At 36.9% G+C, this 27,208-nt stretch overlaps 1 protein-coding gene across 1 annotated transcript in view; it reads left to right on the forward strand.

Annotated features, from left to right (window-relative positions):
- Positions 1–14,102, forward strand: part of LOC115953074 (mediator of RNA polymerase II transcription subunit 15a-like) — a 29,853-nt gene extending 15,751 nt beyond the window's left edge. The window contains exons 4-12 of the mRNA XM_031070553.1: positions 185–269; positions 5,275–6,042; positions 7,715–7,785; positions 10,597–10,671; positions 10,820–11,800; positions 12,066–12,386; positions 13,005–13,190; positions 13,273–13,361; positions 13,685–14,102. Of these exons, the coding sequence (XP_030926413.1) occupies positions 185–269; positions 5,275–6,042; positions 7,715–7,785; positions 10,597–10,671; positions 10,820–11,800; positions 12,066–12,386; positions 13,005–13,190; positions 13,273–13,361; positions 13,685–13,898 (2,790 nt within the window). The 3' untranslated portion in view covers positions 13,899–14,102. The remainder of the gene's footprint in view (positions 1–184; positions 270–5,274; positions 6,043–7,714; positions 7,786–10,596; positions 10,672–10,819; positions 11,801–12,065; positions 12,387–13,004; positions 13,191–13,272; positions 13,362–13,684) is intronic.
- The last annotated feature ends 13,106 nt before the right edge of the window (positions 14,103–27,208 follow it).

Consider the following 27,208-nt stretch of genomic DNA (forward strand, 5'->3'; position numbering starts at 1 on the left):
TTGCAGCAATTCTTTTCCTGCGGAATTGTGTGATGTATTTTAAACGGAAAAATTAATAACAATAAGTACCTCTTCAATCTTCATTTATGCGTAACTTTGGTTTATTGTTTTCATTAAGACTATGCACAGGCTGTGAAGTTGACCTTCAGTTTTAATTGGACATATCCATGTTCTCTGTACTCAGGATATTTATCTAAAAGGAATATGCAAGAAGATGGCATTGATGGATAACTCAAGCAGCAGCATTGTTGCTTCCTCATCCAGCCAAGGTAACAGGATTTTAGACACTATAAATTGCACAGTTTATCTTTCCTTTCCTCCTTTAACCTCAACTCAACATGCAAGGAAACATTAAGAAAAGTTCAGTGGCTGCTAATTTTTTTTACTCATATGTCTTTTATTTATTTGTCTCATACTTGAAGTTGTTAGCCATGCCATGTTTTGCTCCAATGAGCCTATAACTCAACTGATACGTCATCTTCCCATAGTAATGGGATAGAGCGTGAGGTCATGGGTTCAAGACCCACTGGATGTGTGTGTAACTTACTAGTTACTAATAATAATCATAATAAAAAAAAACCTTGCTAAGGTTTGCTGTAACATACTGTTTATTTATAGAATGTCTTAAGAGGTATCCTGTCCTTTTTCATTGTAATGAATACACTTTTCTTGCACTTCTTTTGTGGAGCCAAAATGTTTTTTAGTTGTTGCTGTTATTTAACAAGCAATAAAAGAGAAGGATAGGGGTAATTGTACATAAAAGCTTTAAAGAGGATGATGTCAAGGTTAAGAGGATAGGAGAAAAATTTGTTAATAGAGCTTGTTTTAGGGGAATAAACATTTAACATAGTTAGCATATATGATCCTCAAATAAGTTTAGAAGTATCCATTAAGCAACATTTATAGGAGGATATGAATGAATTGTTTCAAAGGATACCAATGAAGAAAAAATTTCTGTTGGGGGAGACTTGAATAATCATATCGGGAAAGGTAGTTTAGTTTTGAGAGGAAAATGGAGGGTAGAGATATGCATTAAGAAGCAAGTCAAGGATGCTATCCTAATTACATAGTGGCTTATGATTTAATATTGGCTACGATCATTTGCATCAATTTTAGCCTAAGAACCTACTTATTCTATTTTATATACTTGCCTTACAAAAAACCCCACATCAGATTATATATTTTACACTACATTTCATTAAAATATCAAAATTTCTTGATTATTTTTAATTCTTTCTCTTTCTTCACACACAACACCACCATCCACTCTCTTCCTTGTCCTCGGGATAGATAAAAAAAGAATAAAAAAATAAATACAAAATGAATAGTGTTAGTTTAAATTACAGGTGTGTTGTGGGTTCAAAACCCATCAGGTGTGTGTGTAACTCACCGTTTTTATTTATTTATTTTTTTTAAAAACCTACTTAATCATCAAGAAACTAGAAATTTAAAACTATATGAGTCTTGCTTTGATTGGACCCTCCATTTTGGAGCTATTTATGAAAAGATGTTGAAACCGAAAATCACACTAAAGACAGCAACTTGACTCTTATTTGATGGCTTCATCGACAATGATTAGCAAATATAAGCAGTTTGTTTATGGAGAAGCTCGTTGGGGGCAAGGATATGTTATGTTCAAATTTTTTAGGTTTGGGTGCTCATTTGACATTCTACTCAAATTGTGTCAATTTTGTTCCGGATTAGGTTTGGGACATACTTGCAGCATATTTTAAAAAAAAATTTCATTTTGTTCCTCCCGTTGACTTCTTGATAAAGCTTTTTAAAAAATAACCCAAAAATGGAACACAAATAAAAAAATTATGGAAGGATTGGCGGATGGGGGAACTCTGATCAATGTGGTTCTGGCCTATTTTCTGCTTGCTCTTCACAATATGTGTTGGTATCTCTCTTGTCTGCTACATGGATCAATCTATCAGTTGAAAACTTATGATGAAATTGCAGCAATTCTTTTCCTGCGGAATTGTGTGATGTATTTTAAACAGAAAAATTAATAACAATAAGTACCTCTTCAATCTTCATTTATGCGTAACTTTGGTTTATTGTTTTCATTAAGACTATGCACAGGCTGTGAAGTTGACCTTCAGTTTTAATTGGACATATCCACGTTCTCTGTACTCAGGATGTTTATCTAAAAGGAATATGTAAGAAGATGGCATTGATGGATAACTCAAGCAGCAGCATTGTTACTTCCTCATCCAGCCAAGGTAACAGGATTTTAGACACTATCAATTGCACAGTTTATCTTTCCTTTCCTCCTTCAACCTCAACTCAACATGCAAGGAAACATTAAAAAAAAGAAAAGTTCAGTGGCTGCTAATTTTTTTTACTCATATGTCTTTTATTTATTTGTCTCATACTTGAAGTTGTTAGCCATGCCATGTTTTGCTCCAATGAGCCTATAACTCAACTGATACATCATCTTCCCATAGTAATGGGATAGAGCGTGAGGTCATGGGTTCAAGACCCACTGGATGTGTGTGTAACTTACTAGTTACTAATAATAATCATAATAAAAAAAAACCTTGCTAAGGTTTGCTGTAACATACTGTTTATTTATAGAATGTCTTAAGAGGTATCCTGTCCTTTTTCATTGTAATGAATACACTTTTCTTGCACTTCTTTTGTGGAGCCAAAATGTTTTTTAGTTGTTGCTGTTATTTAACAAGCAATAATAGAGAAGGATAGGGGTAATTGTACATAAAAGCTTTAAAGAGGATGATGTCAAGGTTAAGAGGATAGGAGAAAAATTTGTTAATAGAGCTTGTTTTAGGGGAATAAACATTTAACATAGTTAGCATATATGATCCTCAAATAAGTTTAGAAGTATCCATTAAGCAACATTTATAGGAGGATATGAATGAATTGTTTCAAAGGATACCAATGAAGAAAAAATTTCTGTTGGGGGAGACTTGAATAATCATATCGGGAAAGGTAGTTTAGTTTTGAGAGGAAAATGGAGGGTAGAGATATGCATTAAGAAGCAAGTCAAGGATGCTATCCTAATTACATAGTGGCTTATGATTTAATATTGGCTACGATCATTTGCATCAATTTTAGCCTAAGAACCTACTTATTCTATTTTATATACTTGCCTTACAAAAAACCCCACATCAGATTATATATTTTACACTACATTTCATTAAAATATCAAAATTTCTTGATTATTTTTAATTCTTTCTCTTTCTTCACACACAACACCACCATCCACTCTCTTCCTTGTCCTCGGGATAGATAAAAAAAGAATAAAAAAATAAATACAAAATGAATAGTGTTAGTTTAAATTTACACAATTACTATAGCAATTTTACAAAGTGTAAAAATGATGTGAGTCATTTTCAGGCAAAACTGTGTAAATTTTACACATTTTTCTATTTTAAACCTATTGATGTGAGTGCTTTAACACTTGGTTCGAGAAGTGGGAATCATGCTAAATTATTTTATCTTTACTTGAAAGGTTGATAAAGGATGTCATAAAGATTGTAAAGAGATACTAGTAGAGTATAATAACACAATAGATGTTGATGAAACTAGATGTTTGTGTTGGAAGATGGAGAAGAAACGATGGAGGAAGGGGAAACATAAAAATTATGTGGTGGAATTTAATAGGAGGGAAGAGCAAGTTTTGTTTAGAGATGGAATGGTTAAATAAAAATGATAGATAGATGAATATGTTGATAGGATGTGGGGGGAAAGGGCTAGTTGTATTATAATAATTTTGTCTAAAAAGTTACTTGGAGAATGTAGAGGATGTGGGTCATTGTCCAAATAGGTTTGGTGGTAAAATGAAGAAGTTCAGACTGTAGTTTGTTAAAGATCAATAGTTATGAAGTCTACATAAATATAGAATCTGGGGGCGTATGAAAATGCAAGGGAGCGAGAAAGGAAACCAAAAGGAGGTTGCAAAAGATTAGATTTTAGACATATGACAAATTATATGATTAGATTTTAGAATAATGACAAATTATATAGCAAGTGAAGGACGGAGAGAGGGATATATTTATGAACTTGGGAAATTTGACAAGGGAAAGAAAACAAGAGACTTAGTGATGCACGAAAACTTCTTAAAGGGGATTGAGAATCAACAAGAACCGAAAAATAAAATTAAACCTAGGAATTAACACCAAGCAAGATACATAATTAGGAATTAGTAGGGTGACCCTAGGAATTTTTTCTAAGATAGTCATTAAAAAATATAAAGTCTAACGAAAAAAAAACATGAATATATTGATTTAAAAATAAAAAATAAAAAAACATGCAAATACATGAACTTTTTATGTTATCTATCCAAAAAAAAAAAAAAAGTACATGAAGTTTTACTAAAAAAATAAAAAGGCAAAAAGGACTAATGAGAGATAAAGTAAAAACTAAGAATGTTGAGATGAAAGTAATGATAAGATCTAAAATAAGAAAAAAATTAGAAAGAGAAGATTGATGAATACCACAATAACATGAGTCAAATATAAAGCTCTGCAGGAAGAGAACTCATAGCCACAATATCTCTCTTGGTATCATTTTTAGGAAAAATGAAATTAGGGATTATTTTAATGAAATGGGTTGAACGAATAATGAATTTGAATGATTAAGGTTTCTTATATTTTGGTTTTGAATGGGCTTTTTGTTCATTTGTTGTTGTTAGGCCTAATATTGTTGTTGTTTGAGCTATTTTTGCTGCTATATGAGCTAATGTTTATTGTTGTTATTTTTTGGACTTTCATTTTTTTGTTTAAGAGGTTAAGGATTATGTTTGGGGGCCAAGATTATTTTTGTTGAACCCAAATTCTTACAATTCTCAAGTCAAAGTGTTCAATATTATTTTTAGGGTAGACAAAACAGATTAGTTTAAAAATAATTATGTATGTAATTTTTTTTTTTTGGCAAGTCAGGGTGTTCATATGAACACATTGAGCTCAACGTAAAGTCGTACCTGGGATATAGTACCAAGCGAGATAGAAACACTTAAGGAATTAACACCTGGGGTTGGTTTTATACCCTGAATTGTTTGGATTTGTATTGCTCTGTATATAAGTGTGTGTTGTGCTGGTGTATGTTGAGTAGCAAGCATGTATTAGGTTGATATGGGTTATATAAGCAACTACAAGGAATTGTAGTTTACATCTTGCAAAAAAAGAAGCATTTTACCTGATATTAAGCAGCTTAATAGTCATTGAACCTCACAATTCTGATAAACTGCATATGCCATTGCTTTATGTCTACCAATATAATGCTGTGTTTGCCATCCATGATCTATTACAGGTACAGAGCTTTCTGAGGCAGATGCAACTGGGGACAGCTCAAGGTTGCGGAATGTGCCTGGATTTGCTCATAACATAATGGGAAATTCAGTAAATCAGCTGCAACCAATTATTGCCACTACCAAGAGTGAGATGTCTGCAAGCCAGCCTTTGCAACTGGTGGTTTCCCAGCCAGACCAACCTCAGCAGTTGCAAAATCACCAGTTGCAAAGGCTGTACAATAATCGCCTTCCACAGAAGCAGCAGACTGGATCACAAAATATTCAGCAACAACACATGCAGCAGAAAATTTCATCACAACAGTTGCATCAACAGGTGCCAGAGCAGCAGTCAAGTGCTACACTGTTTAATTGGAATCAGCAATTTATGCAGCAAATAAATACTTCAGAGCAGCAGCAAAATTCCTTGAGTCAAGGGTACAAATCAAATACATTCCAGCAGCCATTTGGCTTGCCAAGTAATGTTTCTGGAGTGTTGCAACTGCAAAAGGTGGTTGCACCTCAGTCAAATGTCTTGAAACTACAGTCACATCAGCCTCTGACACCCATGCTTCGACCTGTGGAGGTCACTGCCGCACAACATGAGGTCCCACAAACCTTACAGTCAACTCAGTTTCATCAGCTACAAGGTTCTCCAATGAAACTTAATCTATCAGAGGAAACTATGCAGCAAATGCTTCAGACATCAGCTGTCTTGCTTCAGTCTCAGAATGTAATTGATCAGCAGAAGCAAATTCAATCACAGAGAGTGCTCCATGAAGAGTCAACAGGTATATTTGTATTCTTGATGAAATTAAACCTTGTTGAATGCTCTTTAATTGCAGCATAACCTGCTGTTCATTTGTTTATGGTAATCTTAAATTTTGGAATTACTCTGTAAACCTTTTCTGTTCATTTGTTTTTGGTACTCTTAAAATTTTATTTTATTTTGGTTGACTTGATTGCTGAAAATGTAAAATAACAAGAAATTATATTTTGATTCTTATACATTGGCTGACTAGATTGGCCAATCTAAATCCAGAAGAATTTTTTTTGCAAATAAATTGATAATTCCCAAGAGATGAAAGAAAAAGTTAGGGAATGAAGTATAAATTGAAAGATTTCTACACCAAATAGTTTGTGTATATGGATCAAATTGGGATGCTCTTAAAACAAAGGGTTTTAATTATTGCAGTTATCAGCTGCTCAAATATCTTCAGCAGATAGAAAAGGGATGATTACACTGAAACCAGTTCTCTGTGTATATTAATTACACAAAATTCTGCTGGACTAAGAACACTTCTGTAAAATTAATTGAATTTCATACAATATCTATGAAAACTAAAAACCAGAGTGTAAGTATAAGAAGGTGCATCTACTGCAAACGATCTGTTATATGTTTTGCAATCTGCTTTTGGTGCTAACTAAGATCTTTGAATAAATTGAGAATTTTGATGCTTGGAATTTTTATAAATATGTTAGTTCTTTGGGATATTAGTGTTTCTTTTAAATTTTGTTTTCAAAATTGTATTTGACTATCTAATAAGGTGTGGAGTATCCAAGTATGTCTAGATTTAATATTGTTTAGTAAGTTGTGTCTTGGGAATGTCTTAGACTACTTAATAATTTTTCTTGCAAACCATTTTTATTATGTGTCTTTGACCAGTCAATCTTTGTAATCCCTTATAAAGTTTCAATGAAAATATGAAGAAAGCATGCTATGTTTGATAGAAACTTATAATTTTTCTGGGATTACTTCATTTTCTTCCTATTAAGGTTATTTTATGTTTTTGGCAAACTATTGCTACCTTATTCTGGCTGCATCTTCTTTCCATTGGTGATTAACTTTTGCTGGCCAGTGCATCTTATATAAGAGGTGCCTCACCCCTCTTGTTTTCTCTTTAAATGAAACGTTACTTTCCAAAGAGACAAAAAAAAAAAAGCAATAGTCATTTTTTTGCCCTTCCATTTAGCCCTTACATTTTGCACCTTTCGTTGTGTGTGCTACCTTATTCTGGCTGCATCTTCTTTCCATTGGTGATTAACTTTTGCTGGCCAGTGCATCTTATATAAGAGGTGCCTCACCCCTCTTGTTTTCTCTTTAAATGAAATGTTACTTTCCAAAGAGACAAAAAAAAAAAAAAAGAAAAAAGAAAAAAAGAAGCAAGTCTTTTTTTTGCCCCTCCATTTAGCCCTTACATTTTGCACCTTTCGTTGTGTGTGTATTACCTATTAACTGTATGAGAAGATTCATTCATTTGCTGATTTTATTGTCATTCTTATACTTCTGTTAAAAAATTTTGACAGATGAATGTTGGTGTTTTTTAAGCTAGTAAACCTCATGTTCTTGTAGTGTTATTATTCATTACTTAGTTCTCTTCTTGAAGTTTCTTTACTGGGGCAGTGTTTTGGTTTGGAATATATCAAGTCCTACTTTCAATAAATTCTCTTTTTCTCTTGAAGCATCATTAGGTTCCTCTGCTCCAAACGAACTCACAAATGTGGCTAATTGGTATGACTGGGCATATCAAAAGGTATTTTTGTTCTTTTTAAATAATAGTTTGTGTTACATATCCAAAAAAAATGTTTTAGTTTTATGGATTATCTAACTACCATGCTTTTGCAACATACATTGTCTTTTTTTTTTTGGGTAATATAGACTTACAATTGTGGACTTTTTGATAACTAAAGAAGCATGAACACAAACATTACATTGGATACAGTGACATGATGATTCTTGAAAAGCTAGGACACACCATGGTAGGGACAATTAATTAATTAATTAATATTGATAAACTATCATACCTATCAAAAATATTGATAAACTATCATTTTTCGAAAAAAAATTAGTTGTTAGGAAATAGTTGATCTAATCATTTACCTTCAATAAGTGGGACACTTGGGAATTATAACTTTTAAATAGGAGGTAGAGTGGGACAAGGTTCGAACCTAAGATCACTAGTTTTGCTACCATGATAATATTCCACTTGTCCCATAATAAGGGCATAATTGAAGGAAATCACAAAATTGCACCTCCACTTATTTATCCTTTCACTTCTATTCTAGAGGCATATTAGTAATTTAATCTCCATCCTTTTTCAATTTGTTCTTTGTATTTCAAATTTTGTCTCTGGCTGTGTCTTTGCCATGTCTTAAGCAAATCCAAAATAAATAATATATTTTTTTGTTAGATGCCCCATGGAATTGCATTAGGCCATGTCTCAAGCATACTTATGTTCAACATGTGTCTTAACACTGATATTAATGCCTTTATTCCATGTCTGTGCTTCATAGCTTGATAATCTCCAACCTTTTTTTTTTTTGATAAGTAATAAAGATGTATATTAAAAAAAAATACTACCTCATGCAGAAAATCATAAGGTAGAGATAAAAATTACAGAAAAAGAAGATAAAAAACAGAAAGAAAAGATACTAATTACAAAGAAGGGAGCTAAGGAACATAGGGAGAGAATCACTAGAGGTGAGTCCCCAAGCCCTAAACCAATCAAAAAGGGAGCGACTGAAAGAAGCTAATAACTGGTCATCGAAACTTTCCATGTTCTCAAACGTCCTCCAATTTCGCTCCCTCCACAAACACCACATTAAGCACAGCGGAGCTAAATTCCAAATGCTAGACAAATGCTTTCCAAGCTAATTCCACCAACCAAAGAGAGTATCCGCAATTGATCTTGGCAAGACCCAAGAAATCCCGAAAGATCTAAACACCAAACTCCTCAACCGGTAAGCCTTACCACAATGCAGTGGCAAATGATCCACCGTTCTCTCCATTACAACGACACAATGCACCAGTTTACAAAGTCCATCCCTCTACCCCTCAAATTGTCACCTGTAAGGATTTTATCCCATACAGCAATCCACACAAAGAAAGAAACATGCCGAGGGGCCTTAACCTTCCAAACACCTTTCTAAGGAAATATAATAGGCAAGGGTCCTCTTAACTTATTATAAAACGATCGGATATCAAAATCCCTAGTTTTCGTCAGCTTCAATCGCATACGATCTCCATTCTCAGTTAGAGGTAAATTAGAGCCCGAAGTACGGAGAAATTCATCCACACCACCCATTTCCCAATCATTTGGTCTCCGAATGAAACGAACATCCCAGCTTCTCCGTTCCATTATCCCTAACCATTCAAGAGAAGAGGCCACTGATGCCCCTTTATTGGAGGCAATCCCATACACAATCGGAAGGGTCAATTGAAGTGGATAATCCCCACACCATTGATCTATCCAAAACTTCACTCAATCCCCCACCCCTACCTCAAACTGAATATTTTTACTAAAAACTTCCCAACCCATTCGGATGCTTCTTCACAAACCACACCCATGTACCCCTCTATCTAGCTTGGAAGTCCAAACCCCCCATTCTTCACCAAACTTTAGAGCTACAACCCTTCTCCAAAGCCTTGTCTCCTCAACCCCAAACTGCCATAACCATTTCCCTAGTAAGGCTTTATTGAAAGTAGTTAATTTCCTTACTCCTAACCCACCATTTTCCAGAGGTGCACACACCTTATCCCATCCCACCATGTGTCTTGGAGTCCTCCCATAAAAAATTCCTTTGCAACCTCTCAATTTTATTGGCAACATGTGTAGGGATAGTAAAAAGAGATAAAAAGAAAGTCAAAAGACTAGATAATGTACTCTTAAGCAACGTCAGTCTTCCACCTTTTGACAAATACATCTTCTTCCAACCAGCCAACTTACGCTTAATTTTCTCCAATATAGGATTCCAAATAGTAGGGAACTTGTGGGTTAGGACTTGTGCATGTTATTAAATATTTACATACAAACATGTCTGTATGTCCTTGTGTATGTATAAACACACACAAAAACATATCTGCTACAGGCTAGGCTATTTTTGACTAATATATAGGTTGATACTTGATAGTATCTTAAAGTTTTGAGGATTTTATGATTCGCTCAAAATGTAAAAAAAAAAACCCTCAATGACAAAGTAGCATGTTCTCCTGCCCCTATTTTTGGGCACTTCTTATTACTTCTTTCGTCCCAATTTGTTAGATGTCTATTCCATTTTGGGATGTCCCAATATGAAGTCCTCTTTGGAGAGACAATACATTAAAAGATATTCCCTTAAAAGGTTGGATTTTCTAATCAAGCCTAATGAAATGGGACATTGGGAGTATATGAGTGTTAGGCTTGTAATACTAATTCTCATGGTGGGATGGGAGTTGAGACTTCTTATAGCTTGTGCTGAAAGTGTCAGCATATTCATGAGCTATGGACTCCTTATGTATTGTTTTAATTTAATATAAGATTTGGTGCTTTTTATTGCTTGTTAATGCATTTGAGTGTGCTTTTCAGCTACAATCTGTGAGGGAGAATTGCTTAGAAGATTTGGAAAGACTACAGAAGACAGCAGTTGACATGTTTCAGCAGGTATCTCATTCATTCTACCTTTTACTGTCATTTTTCATGGATGCCAGATCCAACTAATTGATTTTGTTGTTGATATGTCACTACCAGATTTGATTTGGCATCCTGTTTGCTATCTGTCTGAATTTAAACTATCTGCTTCCTTCTGCAGGCACAAAATCCTGAAAATTTCAAGAAATCAATTATTTCAATTGGGAAAATGATAACTTTTTTAAAACTTCCCAGAAGTGACATTGTACGGTTCTCTGAGCAGAAATTTCAGGGTTATTTACAGGCAATTGTTTTATTTGTATATCATAGTAACATGAAGAATAAAAATTCTGTGCCTGTACAACAACATGCACAGCAACTTCAACTTTCTGGTTGCCAATCCCAACCATCTCAGCTGCAGCATAACAAAAATGTGAGACCCCACTTTCATCCAGTGAAGTTACCCTCAAGAAGCACTCCAATTGGTATATCTCCACTTTCAGAAATAGAGCAAGGGTTTCCTAATTCACAACCAACAATGATAAATTCACTTCAGTCTGGGTCTCAAACGAGATTGGAGAAAAGAAATGTTTTTAGTCCATTGCAGCATGATTATCCAACACCTGTGCACCAAGCAATCACCGGTTCATCAAAACAGACAAAATTTTCTCATAATTCCAGTCTGAATACACTTGATTCCACTATAAATTCGTTTCAAAAGAGTTCTACTATCATCACTTTCCAGCAACAGAAGCAACACAAAATACATCAAACGATGCAGCCACAGAACCTAAAGCAAGAAAATCAACTTCAGTCGATTCAGCAAAGGAAGCAACAGGTGTTTACAGAAGATGCCCAACCCAGTATTAGTTCAGGATTTCTTCAGTGTTGTCACTCAATTGACTCGGAACATCCTGATCAAACTCAACCACCAAGAAATCCTGTCCAATTTCATTCCACCTCTCAAATATATCAGAGTTCTTCTCTTCAAGTTAGCCAACAAAATCTAGGGTCACCTCTTTCAAAAGCTGGTACAGTGTTTCCATCTGCAACACCAGTAGACCTTGAGAAACGCCCCTCTTCTGTTTCTGTACTTTCAAACTCAGATTGCAATCAGCAAACAGCTGCTCCAAAGCAGCCACTTGAGCGCTTACTTAAAGCGGTAAGTATATCCTCTCCCTTCATCGCTCTAAGAAAAAATATACATTGTCCAACAAAGTTTTAATAATAATGGATATAAATTACCTGTTATCACTGTTATTGAGACAATTTTTTTTTAAAAGTTTCTTCATTCTTTTTGAAGAAAGACTTTTTAACATTCGTGTCTTGGTCCACCCATTACTCATAAGAGAATCTTCACTGCAGTTTTTATCACTTCTCAATTAGATGTTATATAGTGGATTTTGAGAAATCAAACAATTTTTCAGGTTGAATCAGTTTCACAAAAAGCACTGAGTGCCTCTGTTCAAGAAATTGATATGATAGCTGGAACCACAATTGATAATGTATCCAAAGGTTCTGTTGGTGGGGGTTTGGCGTGTAGAATGAGATGTCAAATACAAGCAAAGAACTACAGGTTGCAAAATGGACATGTTTTTGTGGACAAGATGAAGCACCAGATCAGTTACATGGCCCATAATGCAACTTTGTTATCTGCCAATGAAATTTGTAGTTTTAAGCGGTTAGCTGATGATTTAAGTGACCTAGATTCAACTGCAAGATATCAGATCAAGCGGCCCAGGATTGAGGTATGCATTCTGCTCCTAAATCATTTGCTATTTAGTGGATTGTTGTTGATAATTGGACTTTAATGTGTTGCATGCCCTGTTAGAACCATTCCCCTTCCATACCTATGGTAGATTGGCTGGTCTGCAATTTTTTCCTATGTTAACATATGCTGTATATATTATGCATGAATAGCCTAACATTTTGAAAATGATTGGAAAGATAAAATACTTTCCTGTTATGATATTAAAGGCAAAGTTACTTGCAATGTGGTACATGTTTGGTCTATGCAATTGATACATGGAAAGTTGACTTAGGCATATTTTGTTTACTATTTTCAGGTCTCCACCTTGTTTAAGCTATTCATGATTTAGTTTTTACGATCACCAGAACGAATTATCAGTTGTATTAGTCATTCAAATTGGTGAATTAGTTCTTCAGTTTATTGGCCATATGACTTTATTTTGGCTCTTCCCCTATCCATGTCAGTGCACTTTTAACTCAAGACTATCAACTTCTTTTGTTGTACTTAAAAATTGAATTATGGTTAAATCCACTATTCTCATCCTTTTCGTTTTTCATTGAGATGTGCATGTCCTTAAAATCTTTGACATTGATTTATTCTTCACAAAATGTTGCAGCCAAAAAATGAACTCTGGAATGAAATCAAATGCATAAACCAGCAGTTAGTAGAAACCATGATAGATTTAGATTCAACTGAAGATCTTGCTTCTATTGAAATTGGTGAAGGAACTGTTATCAGATGCTCCTATAGCGCTGTGGCTCTGAGTCAAAATTTGAAGTTGCTGTATGCTTCATCCCATATGGTAAGTACTGTAAATTCTCAGAAAACATATTATTTGAATTCTTTACTAGAATGTTTATTTGCTCTTCCCTTTCTGATTACAGCTGCCAGTGCTTTCTTTATGGTTGCTTGTTCCTGCTGATTACCCGAATTCTTCTCCTACAATCTTTGATGGGATGACTGTCCGCTGGAGGTGAGAGATTAGAAACTTCTCTATTTCACTAGACATTTTGGTATCTGATTGAGGTTGGATGAGTTGTGATTTAATCTGGTGCATATCTGAGCATAAGCACCCACACATGGATCTACAACATACACATTTTAATGTGGTATCCAATGTTTTTAAGTGTTATATAACCTTAATGAATTTTCGTGACTAAGATCCAGTGGTTTGTTAAAAATAATTGAAACCTAAATTTTGAATTCCTTTTTTTATAGCTAGTATGCTAGGTTCAGGTTCAAACTAAAATAAATGAATTGCTGGATTTACTAAAAATGTTTTCTTTTTAAACACAGCCATGACAATAAGGAGTCTAAAGAACTATCGGAAAATGCAAAGTTAAAGTTCAGCGTTGTTCTGCGCATCCTTTCAGAGCCCATATCTCTTGGAGAGATGGCGAGAGCTTGGGAATTCTGTGCCCGTGAAGTATTTCTTGAGAATGCTCAGCATATTGGAGGAGAGTGCTTTAGTTCAAGATATGGTCGGTGGGAGAACTGCATTACTGGTTGATCTTTGTTGTCCACTAAATGTGCAAAACTAAGAACGTTTGTAAAGAGCTTTATTCTGTATAGTTTTGCCTTGTAAATTAGATTACCATGCCATTTTCCTGTTACTTAGCATCCTGTGTTTTATAGTATAATTTATAATGTTAAATGTGTAGAGTTTATAGGCAAAGCCAATAACAAGGTTTTATGTATCTACTTTATTTTTTTTTATTTTTTTTTAAATAAAAAAGTTTTTTATGGTTGAATAAGAAATTTGAGGTTCAATCTCTGTATACACCAAAAACTAATTGGTGTTTTGATCTGATGATAATGAACACAATCATCAGAAGTAGATACAATAAGTTGAAACTTTATAAATAATTTTGTTGTAAAGTTATTATTTTGGTAACTGTTTCAGTTTAGTTATTTGCTTATTTTTAAAATGGTCTTTAGATGGGATTGAAAATAACATCTAATGAAATTCTCGTTAACTCAGCGATTGCCATCAGCTTTTGTAATGCCTCAAGCCCTCGGCTCTTAAATATTATGGTTTGGCTGCTGATATCCATGGAATGCCCTGTTATCCTTTTTCTGAAAAAAAAAGAAAAAAAAAAAAGAAAAAAGAAAAAATAACCCTTGCTAATTTGTTAGAGGGAGTTTAACTTTTGTTTCATATGTAGTTGTCAGTAATATGTATTGTACGATACATATCTTATTGTGTGTAAAAAGTTTCGTATTGTAAAGACATATCAGAAGTACTATTGAATCATACGATATAGCGTGCGTATTGTGTGAATTGTATCGTATCGTACAATATATAGACATATGTTTTAAATTGTGTTTGTTATTTGAATTTAACAAGTTGTTAAACTTTTTTTAACACAAAATTATTAAGTTACTTAATTTATCATAATAAAATAACATGTCTATAAGTTTTTTTTTTTTTTTTTTGGGTACAAAATTTGTACACATTTACACTTCACTTTCATATTTACAAATTTCTTTACTATACTATAAATAAGGTATTAATTGACAATATAATTATTTTTTATTTTTCTCATTATTGTTATAAGTTTAAAAAACCAAAATGCCAAGAAGAAATAAAAAAAAATTAAAATAAAAGAACAAGAAGAGATAGTAATGGTTGATGATGATGATGAAATTTTTAATGAAAAAGTTAGTTTGCAAAATGATAAATATGATCATAACATTGACTTAGATGGAATTAATTAGGCAAGATGATGAATATGGTAAAAAGAAATTATTATTTTAGATCATTTGTAATATATTATCACTTTTGGGTTTAATAAATTTGAATGTGTATGTTATAAACACATGTATTCAAATTTATAATGAATATATCATTTATATATGTATATCTATAACTTTTTATAAATTTTATTAAATGTTTGTATATCTTACGATATTCGATATGATACAATAAACAACATAAAAATCAAAATCAATTCATGATACTATTCACGTTTTCACAACTATGATTTTAATTATACATCTACCATCAACTGAAGTGGAACCATAATAGAACAGACATCACTGTTGATCGTAAGAGACTAAGCGGACCTGGAAGTTCGGTGTTGCAACCCTTTCTTTGGCAGTTGGCACCATAAAGTGCAGTTATTTGTGAATATGACAGGAAGTCTAAAAGTGGACATAAATGTTTTGATAATTTAACATTTCGTGCCCACTCTAATAAGTGTGGGCATCGGTGAAATTTTTTTGATTTTCCTCCTATTTGAATTGAGTATGGAATGCTGCGTTTGATTTACTGGATTAGATTGCCTAGGTTGGATTTCATTAAGATTAAATGAAATTGGGTGGGATAATTGTTATTCCAATCCTGTGAGTGGTACAAGTTGTTGGGTTTCAAATAATATTATCAACAATATTAGCAATCCGAAATAACAATTACATGTAAGAACATAAATATTTACGTGGAAAATTATTTCTCTTTGAAGGGAAAAAAATCATGGGACAAACTTTGAATAATTTCACTATTATCAAATTAATTATAATAATTCTTATGTATGTCTCACAGTTAAAGAAAAATCTCTCTTGTTTTTCTTTCTTGTGTAGCTTCCTCTTTTTTTACTCTTGCACATACTCTCTGTATCTTTTCAAAGGCGGAAACTCTTGTCCTTCTTGCGTTCCTCCCAAGCAAAAATCCTTTTTTTTTTTTTTTTTCACGCTCTATATTCCCTTTGCCCATAGGGAGGAATCTCGGGCCCAGGCCAAAGCCAAAGCCATCAAATTCTTTGTAACATTGTCTATTTATAAGACTCTTTTGCTATTCTCTCTTGGACTAAAAATACATTACCTCTTTAACAAGGAGTCTATTCCCTCTTAGACTAGGAATATATTACATCTTTAACAAGGAATAAACTTTCTTCCACACCAAGGAATAGTCTTTCCTTTTATAACAAGGAAACCCAAATTAAATTTTTTTTTCTTCAACTAGGAAACCTAATTGACTTTCCAAGTCATAATTGGAATTTAAGGCAATTTATGAACACAAGGCAGATAAACTTCAATACTTAGCAGAGTATTAGGGTCATTGTTTTAAAATTCTCACTAATACTGATTATGTTATGGCTAATAAAATAAGTTCATGAATGTCCACAGCATTTTTCACACAAAATTTCCGTTTATAACTAACAGCCATTGTCCCCAAAGGTATCCTTTTTGGCTTAATGAAGTTTAGTTTTCCATGTCAAAATCAATACTTTCACGCCTAGAACAAACAGAATGAAAACACAACTTATTGGATTCATTTAATCAGAAATACATAAATAACAAAAATTCCTTAAACAGCTTAAGGACTTGTCAAGATGAATTTCAAAAAAGATGACTGCCTTGCTAGACACTGCAACTTGCTAATCATATTATATTCAAAAGAGCTGTACAGAATGCACACAAACAATGCAGAAAACAAGCTCAAACAGAGAACAAAATACAACCTCACCACCCAGTCAACCACACACCAAACAAAGAAACGGAGGAAGAAACAACTACCAAAGATCTCAACTAAACAGGAACAAAGTAAAACCTAGTTAAACTTTCATAGGACTAACAAGGACCAAATGCAATGGCAGAGACACTCCAATTAGCACAAAGGGACTTATTAAGGGTTTGTTTGGTTGGAAGAGTGGAAAAGTGGAAGGATAGAAAATGGTGAAATGATAGAAAAGTGGGAAGATAGAAAAATTTTAATTTCTCTCATTTTTGTTTGGTTGATAGTGAAAAAGTGGAGGGATAGAAAATATGAGTTTGTATAAATTTACTTATATATTCTTGTTAAAAAATGATGACCAATTAAAACAAATAAATGACAAACAACCAAAAAAAAAAAAAAAAAACCCAATTCATTAAAAAATATAAATCATGTCTAGTTAAACAAAGAAAAAAAGGGGGGGGGGGGGGGAAGAGGAAGGCAACGCCTAGGAAATCAAAAAAAAAAAAGAAAAAAAGAAAAAGAGAGGCAATGTCCCCAAGACAGCACCAAAAAAAAAAAAAGGGTAAAAAAAGAAGAGGAATTGGTTGCATATGGGCATTTTTGTCCATTAAGTAGTCTCATTTTCTCTTTTCAGTTTTCTCTTCAATTTGGAGAGATAATTTTTTAGTGGATCCAAAGAGAAAACACTTAGGCCCTATCATTTTTTTTTTTCCTCCCCACCCAACCAAACACTCTAAAAAGTTTTCTTTCCTATTTTCTCTCAAAAATTTTCTATCCATTCTATTTTACTCCAAACAAACACATCCTAAATGGCAGAGCCGTCACTGCTTTGCAGAACTCAACACAGGAAACTCAATCAACTTCAAGATCAATTCTGCAGATTTAATAGAACCATTGACCTTATATCTCCCACCCTTCATATCATTTATACACCACTGGATCACATCATTCCCACAGCAGCAGCAAGGGTTTATATACTAGGCACAAATGTGTGACATGAACCCAAATTCTATTAGAGAAAAGGAATTGAAAGAAAAAATGGTCCCTATTCTCTACTTGATTTCTACAGAAAACAAAAAGGACATCAACATTATACTCCCAAAGGATAAGCCTTTTCCCAGGTAGACAACCTATCCTTAATTAAAGATCCAATAAGAAATTGAGAACAACTTTGATTATAATAATTCTTGGAGCTGTTAACAATCCCACACAATCAATTGAATTTCTTCTGGATCATGGCTTTCTTGGTAGTGAAATGCAAATGACACAAAATTGAAAGCTTATTACTCTTATCAAGACTAATGAGCGTAGTCCATTGAAAACTTTCTTCTGTTGACTGGGATTAAATAATAAAATCCAATAAGGTGTGTTTAGAAAAATCAAAATTAAAGGTGCCACCAAGTATCAATAGTTTACAGGCAAAACAAATTTTAATTGTTAACTTGATTTCCAACACTAGTAATCATTATGTTATACCAATAAAACAGGACAATGTTGGCTAAACATGTATGTTTCCCCATGACATGCCATGTTCTAGAATGTGCACACCATTTCTCACACAAAAATCCAGTTTATAAACGATAGCCATTGTCCCCTCAAAGGAAACCTTTCCTCCTTAGTACTAGAATTTAGTTTTGTACATCAAAAGCAATACTTTCACGCCTAATACAAACCAGAAAGAAAACACAGAATAGTGCCTTATTTAATCACAAATACATAAATGACAAAAGACCAAATGAAGTTGTAGTCTCCGAAAAATGCCATAAAGTGCAAAGCTCCATTAAAAAAAAAAAAAAACCCAGGTGATCCATCTAAATAATCAACTAATCCATTGGGGTCCAAACCCACTAAATGACTCCACTGAAATTACAGCCTTTCTCCATGAATCGGCACTTTAAGGATTTCACTGGCAGCCGAGTCAAGATGTCGAATATAAGGTCGTAAGGGAGACCCTCAGACAACAGCATTGGATTCTTTGCAGGTCGAGACATCGGTGGACCAAAGTTCAAGCTTTATTTTTTGAGAAGAAAGGTTCAAGCTTTAGATTGAGCCACTGTTTCTCATTTATCCAACGTTCAAGCTTTACGGCCCTACCTTCTTCAGTCCAAAAAAAAAAAAAAAAAAGCTTTACGGCCCAATTATAAATCTCTCTCTCTCTCTCTCTCTCTCTCTCTCTCATCAACAGAGGATTTAACTTCCTTTCGGTAAATTTGATACTTCTCTATCACATTATTCATTAACTAAACTCCAATATCTCTCTCTCTCTCTCTCTCTCTCTCTCTCATCAACAGAGGATTTAACTTCCTTTCGGTAGTTTTTTAATTTGATACTTCTTTTTGTTTTAATAAGAAACTATCACATTATTCATTAACTAAACTTTTGAAGGAGATTAAAATCCAATATCATATCATTCTATATTAAGAAAAAATTAATGCAATGTCTAGTTTAAAAACTACTGAAAATAAGCTAAATTCTAAAAAATAAATGTCTCTTTTCAAGTTTGTAAAATACTAAAAATACACTTACATTCTAACCTTTTTCTTCTATAATAGCAATGATGACAAAGTCTTAGTCCCAAAATTTTAGAATCGGATATGAATCATTAATATATTAATTAGAGTTAACTATATGTATTCTTCTAACATTTTCTAAAAATAAAAAACATTCGGTTTTTTGTTATTAAATGTGTCAGAATGTTGAGAAGATTTCAAAGGAAGTTTTACAACAAATTTTTTTTAATATCAGAATTTTTGATTTTCCCAATATACGTCTGTCAAGTGATACTTTTGAGTTTGCCAATCTCCAAAAACATCTTTTTGGTTTTTATATTTAGTAGTTATTATCAATTTGGTTCTTTATATACTTTTATTTTTTTGCAACAATTTTGGTCCTTAACTCTTGAAATCATTGCTACTTTGATCTTTATTGTCATTAGGGATGGCAAAATTGGACATGACCTGCGAACCTAACATGACATGACACAAAATTAGCAGGTTATAGGTTGGGTCTTAATGGGTTCGTGTCATATTTGAGTTGACATGACTGACCCGTTTAATAAATGGGTTGGGTTAGTGTTCAGCATATGAGACTCATTTGACCTGTTTGACCTGTTTAATTAAATGATATTTTACTAATATACCATTCAAACCCTAAATATATAAACTTATTAGTTGTTATGGTTTATTTTCTTTGACATTTTGTGATTGATTATTTGTGATATTGAGATATTCTTTAGTTTTGAATGATTATTTGTAATGCAATTACTCATTAGTTATGAATTTTATATAATTTTTTTTGTTTGTTTTTTCATAATTTTTTTCTTTTCATTTTGATAATATATAATAAACAGGTCGACACAACTAACCCATTTAATAAATGGGTCGTGTTAGGGTTAAGGAATCTTGACCCGTTTAATAAACATGTCGGGTTAGTATTGACCCATATAGTTTAATACTCATGATTTGACATGACACGAACTTGACACACGAACATGAATTGTCACCCCTAATTGTCATCTTAGTGGCAAAAAAATGCTTACTTGGTTGACAAAATGCTCATTTGACACAATTAAAAAATAATTAATTGCTATAAAAAAAAAAGCCACATCAACAATTAATAAATAAAATGAAAAGTTGATGAAAGAAATAATAAATAAAATGAATTTTAAAAAACCCTGTTTCTCCTTTTATTTTATTTCACTTTCTTGGGAACTGTAGGGGCGGTTTTTGGGGCCCAGACCCAGCAAGTAAGTGGTTCTGGCCCAAAAGTCCCTAGACAATGAATTTGTAGAGAACGAGTTATAGAACTAGGGCTGGACGAAGTGAACGTCAGTTAGATGTATGCCATGAAACAGACTGAACATGAGAATATTCCATTTAAGTTCACAGGATATCGGTCCGAGGATACGTATAAGTGCACCTCTTGCTCTAGTTACAGACTACAGAATTCTTTCACCTTTCTCTCTCTCTTTTTCCTCAATCCTCCGATCCCTTCTGCATGGGGATCTCTTTCTCTTATATAGCCTCCTTCATTTGATAAAGACCTTACACTTGTTAACCATTTGGACCTTCACTTGAGTGCCTGTCCCATCGGATATCCACCTTATCTTTCTGTGAGTTACACTGGCCAATGTAACACTGTTCGCCTGTCTTCTCCACATTAATGCGGCTGAAAAAGTAGCTTCCTTGCATTTAATGCGGCAGTTGTGGCTTCTCTTTGGGCGTCTTACCTTTTCCTCTTTCCTGCTGTGTGTGGCTCATCCTACTACTCACGTTTGTTTGGGATAGTTCTTCACTGTGGGGGGCGCACATTGGGCCCATATTTGTGTGTTCGAGGAGACATTCCTCCTCGGACGTCTTTTAAAACAAACTGGGCTCCACAGGATTGGGCCATGAGCTTTACCTTTGGGTCGTGGTTGGGCCCCATGCGGGGCCCAAGGCCCATGGTTGACTTTGGGAATTTTACCCCTACAATAGCCCCTCAAAATTCCGGCTCCTTCTTTCTTGTCCGAGGAGGAAAGGCGGGATTTTGACATTCATAGGACTATTTATTGTGGATTCCTGCTTCACCCGTGCAGTGGTATGCTTCTCACGTGACTCATTAATGACGGAGGTGTTTAATGACCCGTGAGGCGCTAATTATTGTTTTTAGCGGTTTTATATCTTTTTAATCCGACGGTTGGATGTTAGATCAACGGTTGGGATCATTTCCGTTTCTCTAGGCGGGAGTATGTCTGTCCAGCTTCTCCCAGATACATAAGATTTTCAAAGGCATTTCCTTCTCATTTTTGGACAAGCACTCAGAGCACTCCCGTACTTTCCCTTTCAAAGCGTTCAAGCCTTCGCAGTCGTCCCCTTGAAGATTTCCTGCAAGTTCCTCACCCATAAATGCACATTCCTTTTCCATTGCCTTTTCCGGCGTTATTCCTTAAGTAAATCGTCTTCACGTCACCTAGGATTAAGGGGATGGGTAAGCTTGACAAATTGGTAGATTCCCCGGCTAGTATGGAAGGCTTCAGGGCCAAATACCGAATTCCACCGGAGGTAGGTCTAGAGTATTGTTCTTTAGAGGAGGTCTTAATCAAGAGAAGAACGGGGCAGGTTGCCATTCCAGTGATAGCCTTTGTGGAAGGAGGAATGACCATCCCTATGGGGAGGATAACTAGGGATTATTTGCGTGGTCATAGGTTGGCCCCTCACCAATGCGTCGCAAATATGTTCCGGATTCTGGGGTGCGTAAAGGTCCTGAACAATCAGATGAACCTCGGCCTTACATGGCATGACGTGGTTCATCTATATGAATTGCACAGCCTCGGCGACTCATATTATTTGAAGTCCAGGTCCAATAAGGTGAGGTTGATATCCTGCCTTCCCAAGTCCAACAAAGGCTTGAAAGACGACCTTTTGATCGTCTCCGGACAGTGGCACAACGGTATTCACTGCCCAGTCAGGGCAGGAAAACCAGGTGGTGCACCATAGAGTTAGATCCCTTGGAAGGGATCTTAGTTTTGATCTTTCCTCTTTTTTTTTTTTTTTTTTTTTTTTTTTTAAATTATTGTTTCAATTTTGGCTTGTTTGTCTTCTCGGATTAACATAACCCTCTCTTTGGGCTTTGCAGACAAGGCGCATACGACTCCTCAGCTAAGTTTGGTCAACGTCCAGGCACTCAATTTCCTTCTAAGGTCTGAGATTTACGTGAGTGCAGACGGGCAATTGTGGGCTGCACCTCTGATTTTGGACTACGAGCCCCTTACTCGTACTCTAGTGGAACCCGGCCAAGCAATCAGGGCTGGTAGTCCGCGATTGGCACGGATCGACGTCTCCGTACCAGGTTTTCTTGCTTCGAGAGATTTACCTCCCGTCCAGCTGCCTACTCAGCGTGCCTTTCCCGCAGTAGTTGTCCCAGCGGAAGAAGCTGGCTCCTCGCACTCGTCTTTGGAAGATCAGATAGACCAGTTCCATTTCGCCGAGGAGGGAGAGGTGTCAGCCAGGCCAGTAGAGCTCTCGGACTCTGACTCAAATTTAGACCGCGCCTCAGCAGCTCCTGATCTTGGTTTAGTAATCGAACAAATTGATACCAGCCAAGAGCTTGAAGAAGAAGGAATGGACCTAAAACAAAGGTCTGGTCTTAGGGCCCTCCTTTCCAATAGGAACAAAGGGCAGTCCTGCAAGGATGTCCTGAAGGAGCAGCCGACCTCCAGGGCTCCTCCTCCTCCTCCTCCCATATCGGATGCGGCACTACAGCCTATGCCCAATTTAAGGCGAAAGAGGCCTGTAGGGGAGTTGGAGGAGGGCGAGGTTGGCCAAGAAAAAGCCAAGCCTTAGAAGAAAGGCAAAGAGACCAAGGAGCCCAAAGAGAAGAGGACCAGGTCCATTGATAGCCGAGACGAGGTGGCTATTTGGAGGAAACAACGAATATGGTCGCCGAGGCTCAAACTGGATGGCGTTCCAATTTCCTGGGATGCGACCCTGTGGGAATCTCAACGAGGGCAGGTGTCATTCTTGGCTGAGGCCCTGTAGCAACCTCTTCTTTTGCCTCGCGACATGAAGGGGCTTCGGGATACTCGGCAATCAGAACTCTTCTTGTCGCTGAAGAGGGACATGGCTATGGTAAGTGAAAACTTCTACTATCTCGTCCTCTTGTTATGCATCTATTTATCCGTCAATCTCTTTTAATTAGGCCTTTACTTTTCTAGCGCAGGTCACTCAGCAAATCTTTGTTGTTGAGGAATGGGCCAAAAAGGCACATGAGGATCTTCACAGTGAGGTTCAATCCCGCTGTGCTGCCAAGAGGACTGCTGGCGACCTCAGGGAGGAAAATGATAGCCTCAGCAATGAAGTGAAGGAGGCAAAGAAGGGCCGTGCGAGCGCGGAGGCCGGCCTTAAAAACGCCATTAAGCAGGTTGAGGATCTGCACCTACAGCTCTGCCAGTCCAAGGAAAATCTCGTGACAGAGAAGCAGGCGGTTTCAGATCTCAAGGCCGAGCTTGCAAAGGTCAAGGGGGAGGCCCATCTGGCCAGGGAGGCGGCTGAGAAAGCAGTAGCAGCCTCTTATGATCGCGGAGTCAAGGATACTGAGGTCAGGCTGGCCGAGAAGGTGGCCGTTGTATGCAGGGAATACATCACCCTGTCTTGGGGTGTAGCCTTGGATCGGGCGGCAGTCCCAGCGGATTTCAAGCTCAGGAAAGCTGAGAATATTTTTTTTCCAGAGGACATTCGTGAGATCCCTGACGTGGTTGCCCTTGAAGAGCCTCTCCCAACGAAGGCCTTGGCCTCGGGCCCCTCTATGCCTGAGGATGCACAGCCGGCCGTGAAGGACAAGTTGCCCAAGGACAGTCTTTCAATCAGGGAGGTTGTAGCACAGGCTAAGGAGACTGTTCTGGGGCCCCAGCCAGTAGACGACCAACCCGGGCCTACTGAGGGTTTAGATTTAGGAAAGTAGTGTAGGATTTTACTTGTCAGACCCTTTATATTTTGTTTAGTTAATGGTTGTAAAAGGATCTCTTTTGGATTTTAATGAAAGGTGTCGTTTCTTGTTATTCTTGTTGTTTTACTTTCTCTTCTGTTTTCATCATGAATGGATGCCTATTCTGCCATTAACTGTTGAAAGCTAAGCATGAGTGAATGAATGTGTAAAAAGATAGTCGATAATTAGACAAAATGGCAGCGAGGCTAATTTCCCACAAGTCTGTGGTTCGAGGAGCCAGGCAGGACTTGAGTTCTGTTTAACACTTAGTGAAAATCACTTCGAGGTTAATTTCCCCCAAGTCTGTGGTCCGAGGAGCTAGGCAGGACTTGGGTTCTGTTTAACACTTAGTGAAAATCGCTGCGAGGTTAATTTCTACCAAGTCTGTGGTCTGAGGAGCCAGGCAGGACTTGGGTTCTGTTTAACACTTAGTGAAAATCGCTTCGAGGTTAATTTCCCCTAAGTCTGTGGTCCGAGGAGCCAGGCAGGACTTTGGTTCTGTTTAACACTTAGTGAAAATCGCTGCGAGATTAATTTCCCCTAAGTCTGTGGTCCGAGGAGCCAGGCAGGACTTGGGTTCTGTTTAACACTTAGTGAAAATCGCTTCGAGGTTAATTTCCCCCAAGTCTGTAGTCCGAGGAGCCAGACGGGACTTGGGTTCTGTTTAACACTTAGTGAAAATCGCTGCGAGGTTAATTTCCCCCAAGTCTGTGGTCCGAGGAGCCAGGCAGGACTTTGGTTCTGTTTAACACTTAGTGAAAATCGCTTCGAGATTAATTTCCCTCAAGTCTGTGGTCCGAGGAGTCAGGCAGGACTTGAGTTCTATTTAACACTTAGTGAAAATCGCTTCGAGATTAATTTCCCCCAAGTCTACGGTTCGAAGAGTCAGGCAGGACTTGGTTTCTGTTTAACACTTAGCGAAAATCGCTTCGAGGTTAATTTCCCCCAAGTCTACGGTCCGAGGAGCCAGGCAGGACTTGGGTTATGTTTAACACTTAGTGAAAATTGCTGCGAGGTTAATTTCCCCTAAGTCTGTGGTCCGAGGAGCCAGGCAGGACTTGGGTTCTGTTTAACACTTAGTGAAAATCGCTTCGAGGTTAATTTCCCCCAAGTCTATGGTCCGAGGAGCCAGGCAGGACTTGGGTTCTGTTTAACACTTAGTGAAAATTGCTTCGAGGTTAATTTCCCCTAAGTTTGTGGTCCGAGGAGCCAGGCAGGACTTGGGTTCTGTTTAACACTTAGCCCAAGTAGCTGTATAGTAACACGGCGTCAAGAATGATGTCTTTCATTAATAACAGTACCTTTTCAGGTTATTTACATTCCAAAGACGTGGCACTACATGTTCCTCCAAATCTTCCAAAAAGTAAGCTCCTATGCCGGCTACGGAAGTGATACGGTATAGGCCCTCCCAGTTTGGTCCAAGCTTTCCCCATGCAGGGTTCCTCGCGATGCCCAGGACCTTCCTCAGTACTAGATCCCTGGGCGCCAATGGCCTTGACTTCACTTTGGCGTCGTAACCCTGTTTGAGCTTTTGTTGATAGTACGCTAAGTGGACCATTGCATTTTCCCTTTTTTCTTCGAGGAGGTCCAAGCTTTTTTCCAGAAGTTCGTTATTAGCAACGGGGCTGAAGGCAGTAGTCCTCTGTGTTGGGAAGTTTATCTCCAATGGGATGACAGCCTCGGCTTCGTAGGTCATTGAAAAGGGGGTTTCTCCCGTGGACCTGTGAGGTGTGGTGCGGTATGTCCACAAGACGTGGGCTAACTCTTCAACCCATCTCCCTTTCGAATCGTCCAACCTCTTCTTCAGCCTATTCACTATGGTTTTATTGATGGCTTCCGCCTGTCCATTACCCTGTGGGTAGGCCGGTGTGGAGTATTGATTGATAATTCCCAGCTCATTACAGTATTTTCTGAAGGCTTTGCTGTCAAACTGGAGGCCGTTGTCCGAGATCAGGGCCTGCGGGGTTCCGAACCTAGTGATAATATTTTTCCAAACAAACTTCTTGACATCGACGTCCCTAATGTTTGCCAGCGCCTCAGCTTCGACCCACTTTGTGAAGTAATCGGTGCCGACGAGAAGAAATTTCTTATTCCCTGCCGCTTTGGGGAATGGTCCTAGTATGTCTAGGCCCCATTGCGCGAATGGCCAAGGGCTGGACAGCGGGTTAAGTTCTCCACCCCGCTGGTGTATGTTCGGGGCGAACCTTTGGCACTGGTCGCACTTCTTCACATATTCCAGAGCTTCTTTATGCATGCTTGGCCACCAGTAACCCAACGTCATGGCCCTGTGGGATAGGGACATACCCCCCGTATGGCTTCCACAAATCCCTTCATGTAACTCCTCCAGGATGAATTTTGTAGCCTCTAGGTGCACACATAGCAGGTATGGCCTCGAGAACGAGCGTCGGTAAAGTTTGGAGTCCTCGGACAGCCAAAATCGAGAAGCTTTCCTCCTGATTTTGTCGGCCTCAACCTTATCGTCTGGCAAGGTGTCGTGCTTTAAGAACAGCACCAGAGGGTCCATCCAGCTAGGTCTTGCCCTGACGTTGTGTACCCGAATTCCGTTGGCCTTCTCTGTTGTTGGGCGGCAAAGATCTTCAACTAAAATAACCCGCAGAAGGGGCTGAGCCGAGGAGGTGGCCAGCGTTGCGAGAGAATCAGCATGGGTGTTCCAACTCCTAGGTACGTGCGTTAAGCGAAAGTGATAGAAATGGGTCTGCAGGTGTTTAGCCCGAGCCAGGTACTCCTGCATTCTTTCATCCTTCACCTTCAACTCTCCGTTTACTTGTCCCACGATGAGTCTCGAATCCGAGAACATATTTACGAATTTTCCACCCAATTTCATGATCATTGACATCCCCTCCAATAGTGCCTCATACTCGGCTTCGTTATTCGTGGCT

This window comes from Quercus lobata, chromosome 7, assembly GCF_001633185.2.
Source record: "Quercus lobata isolate SW786 chromosome 7, ValleyOak3.0 Primary Assembly, whole genome shotgun sequence".
Taxonomy (NCBI): domain Eukaryota; kingdom Viridiplantae; phylum Streptophyta; class Magnoliopsida; order Fagales; family Fagaceae; genus Quercus; species Quercus lobata.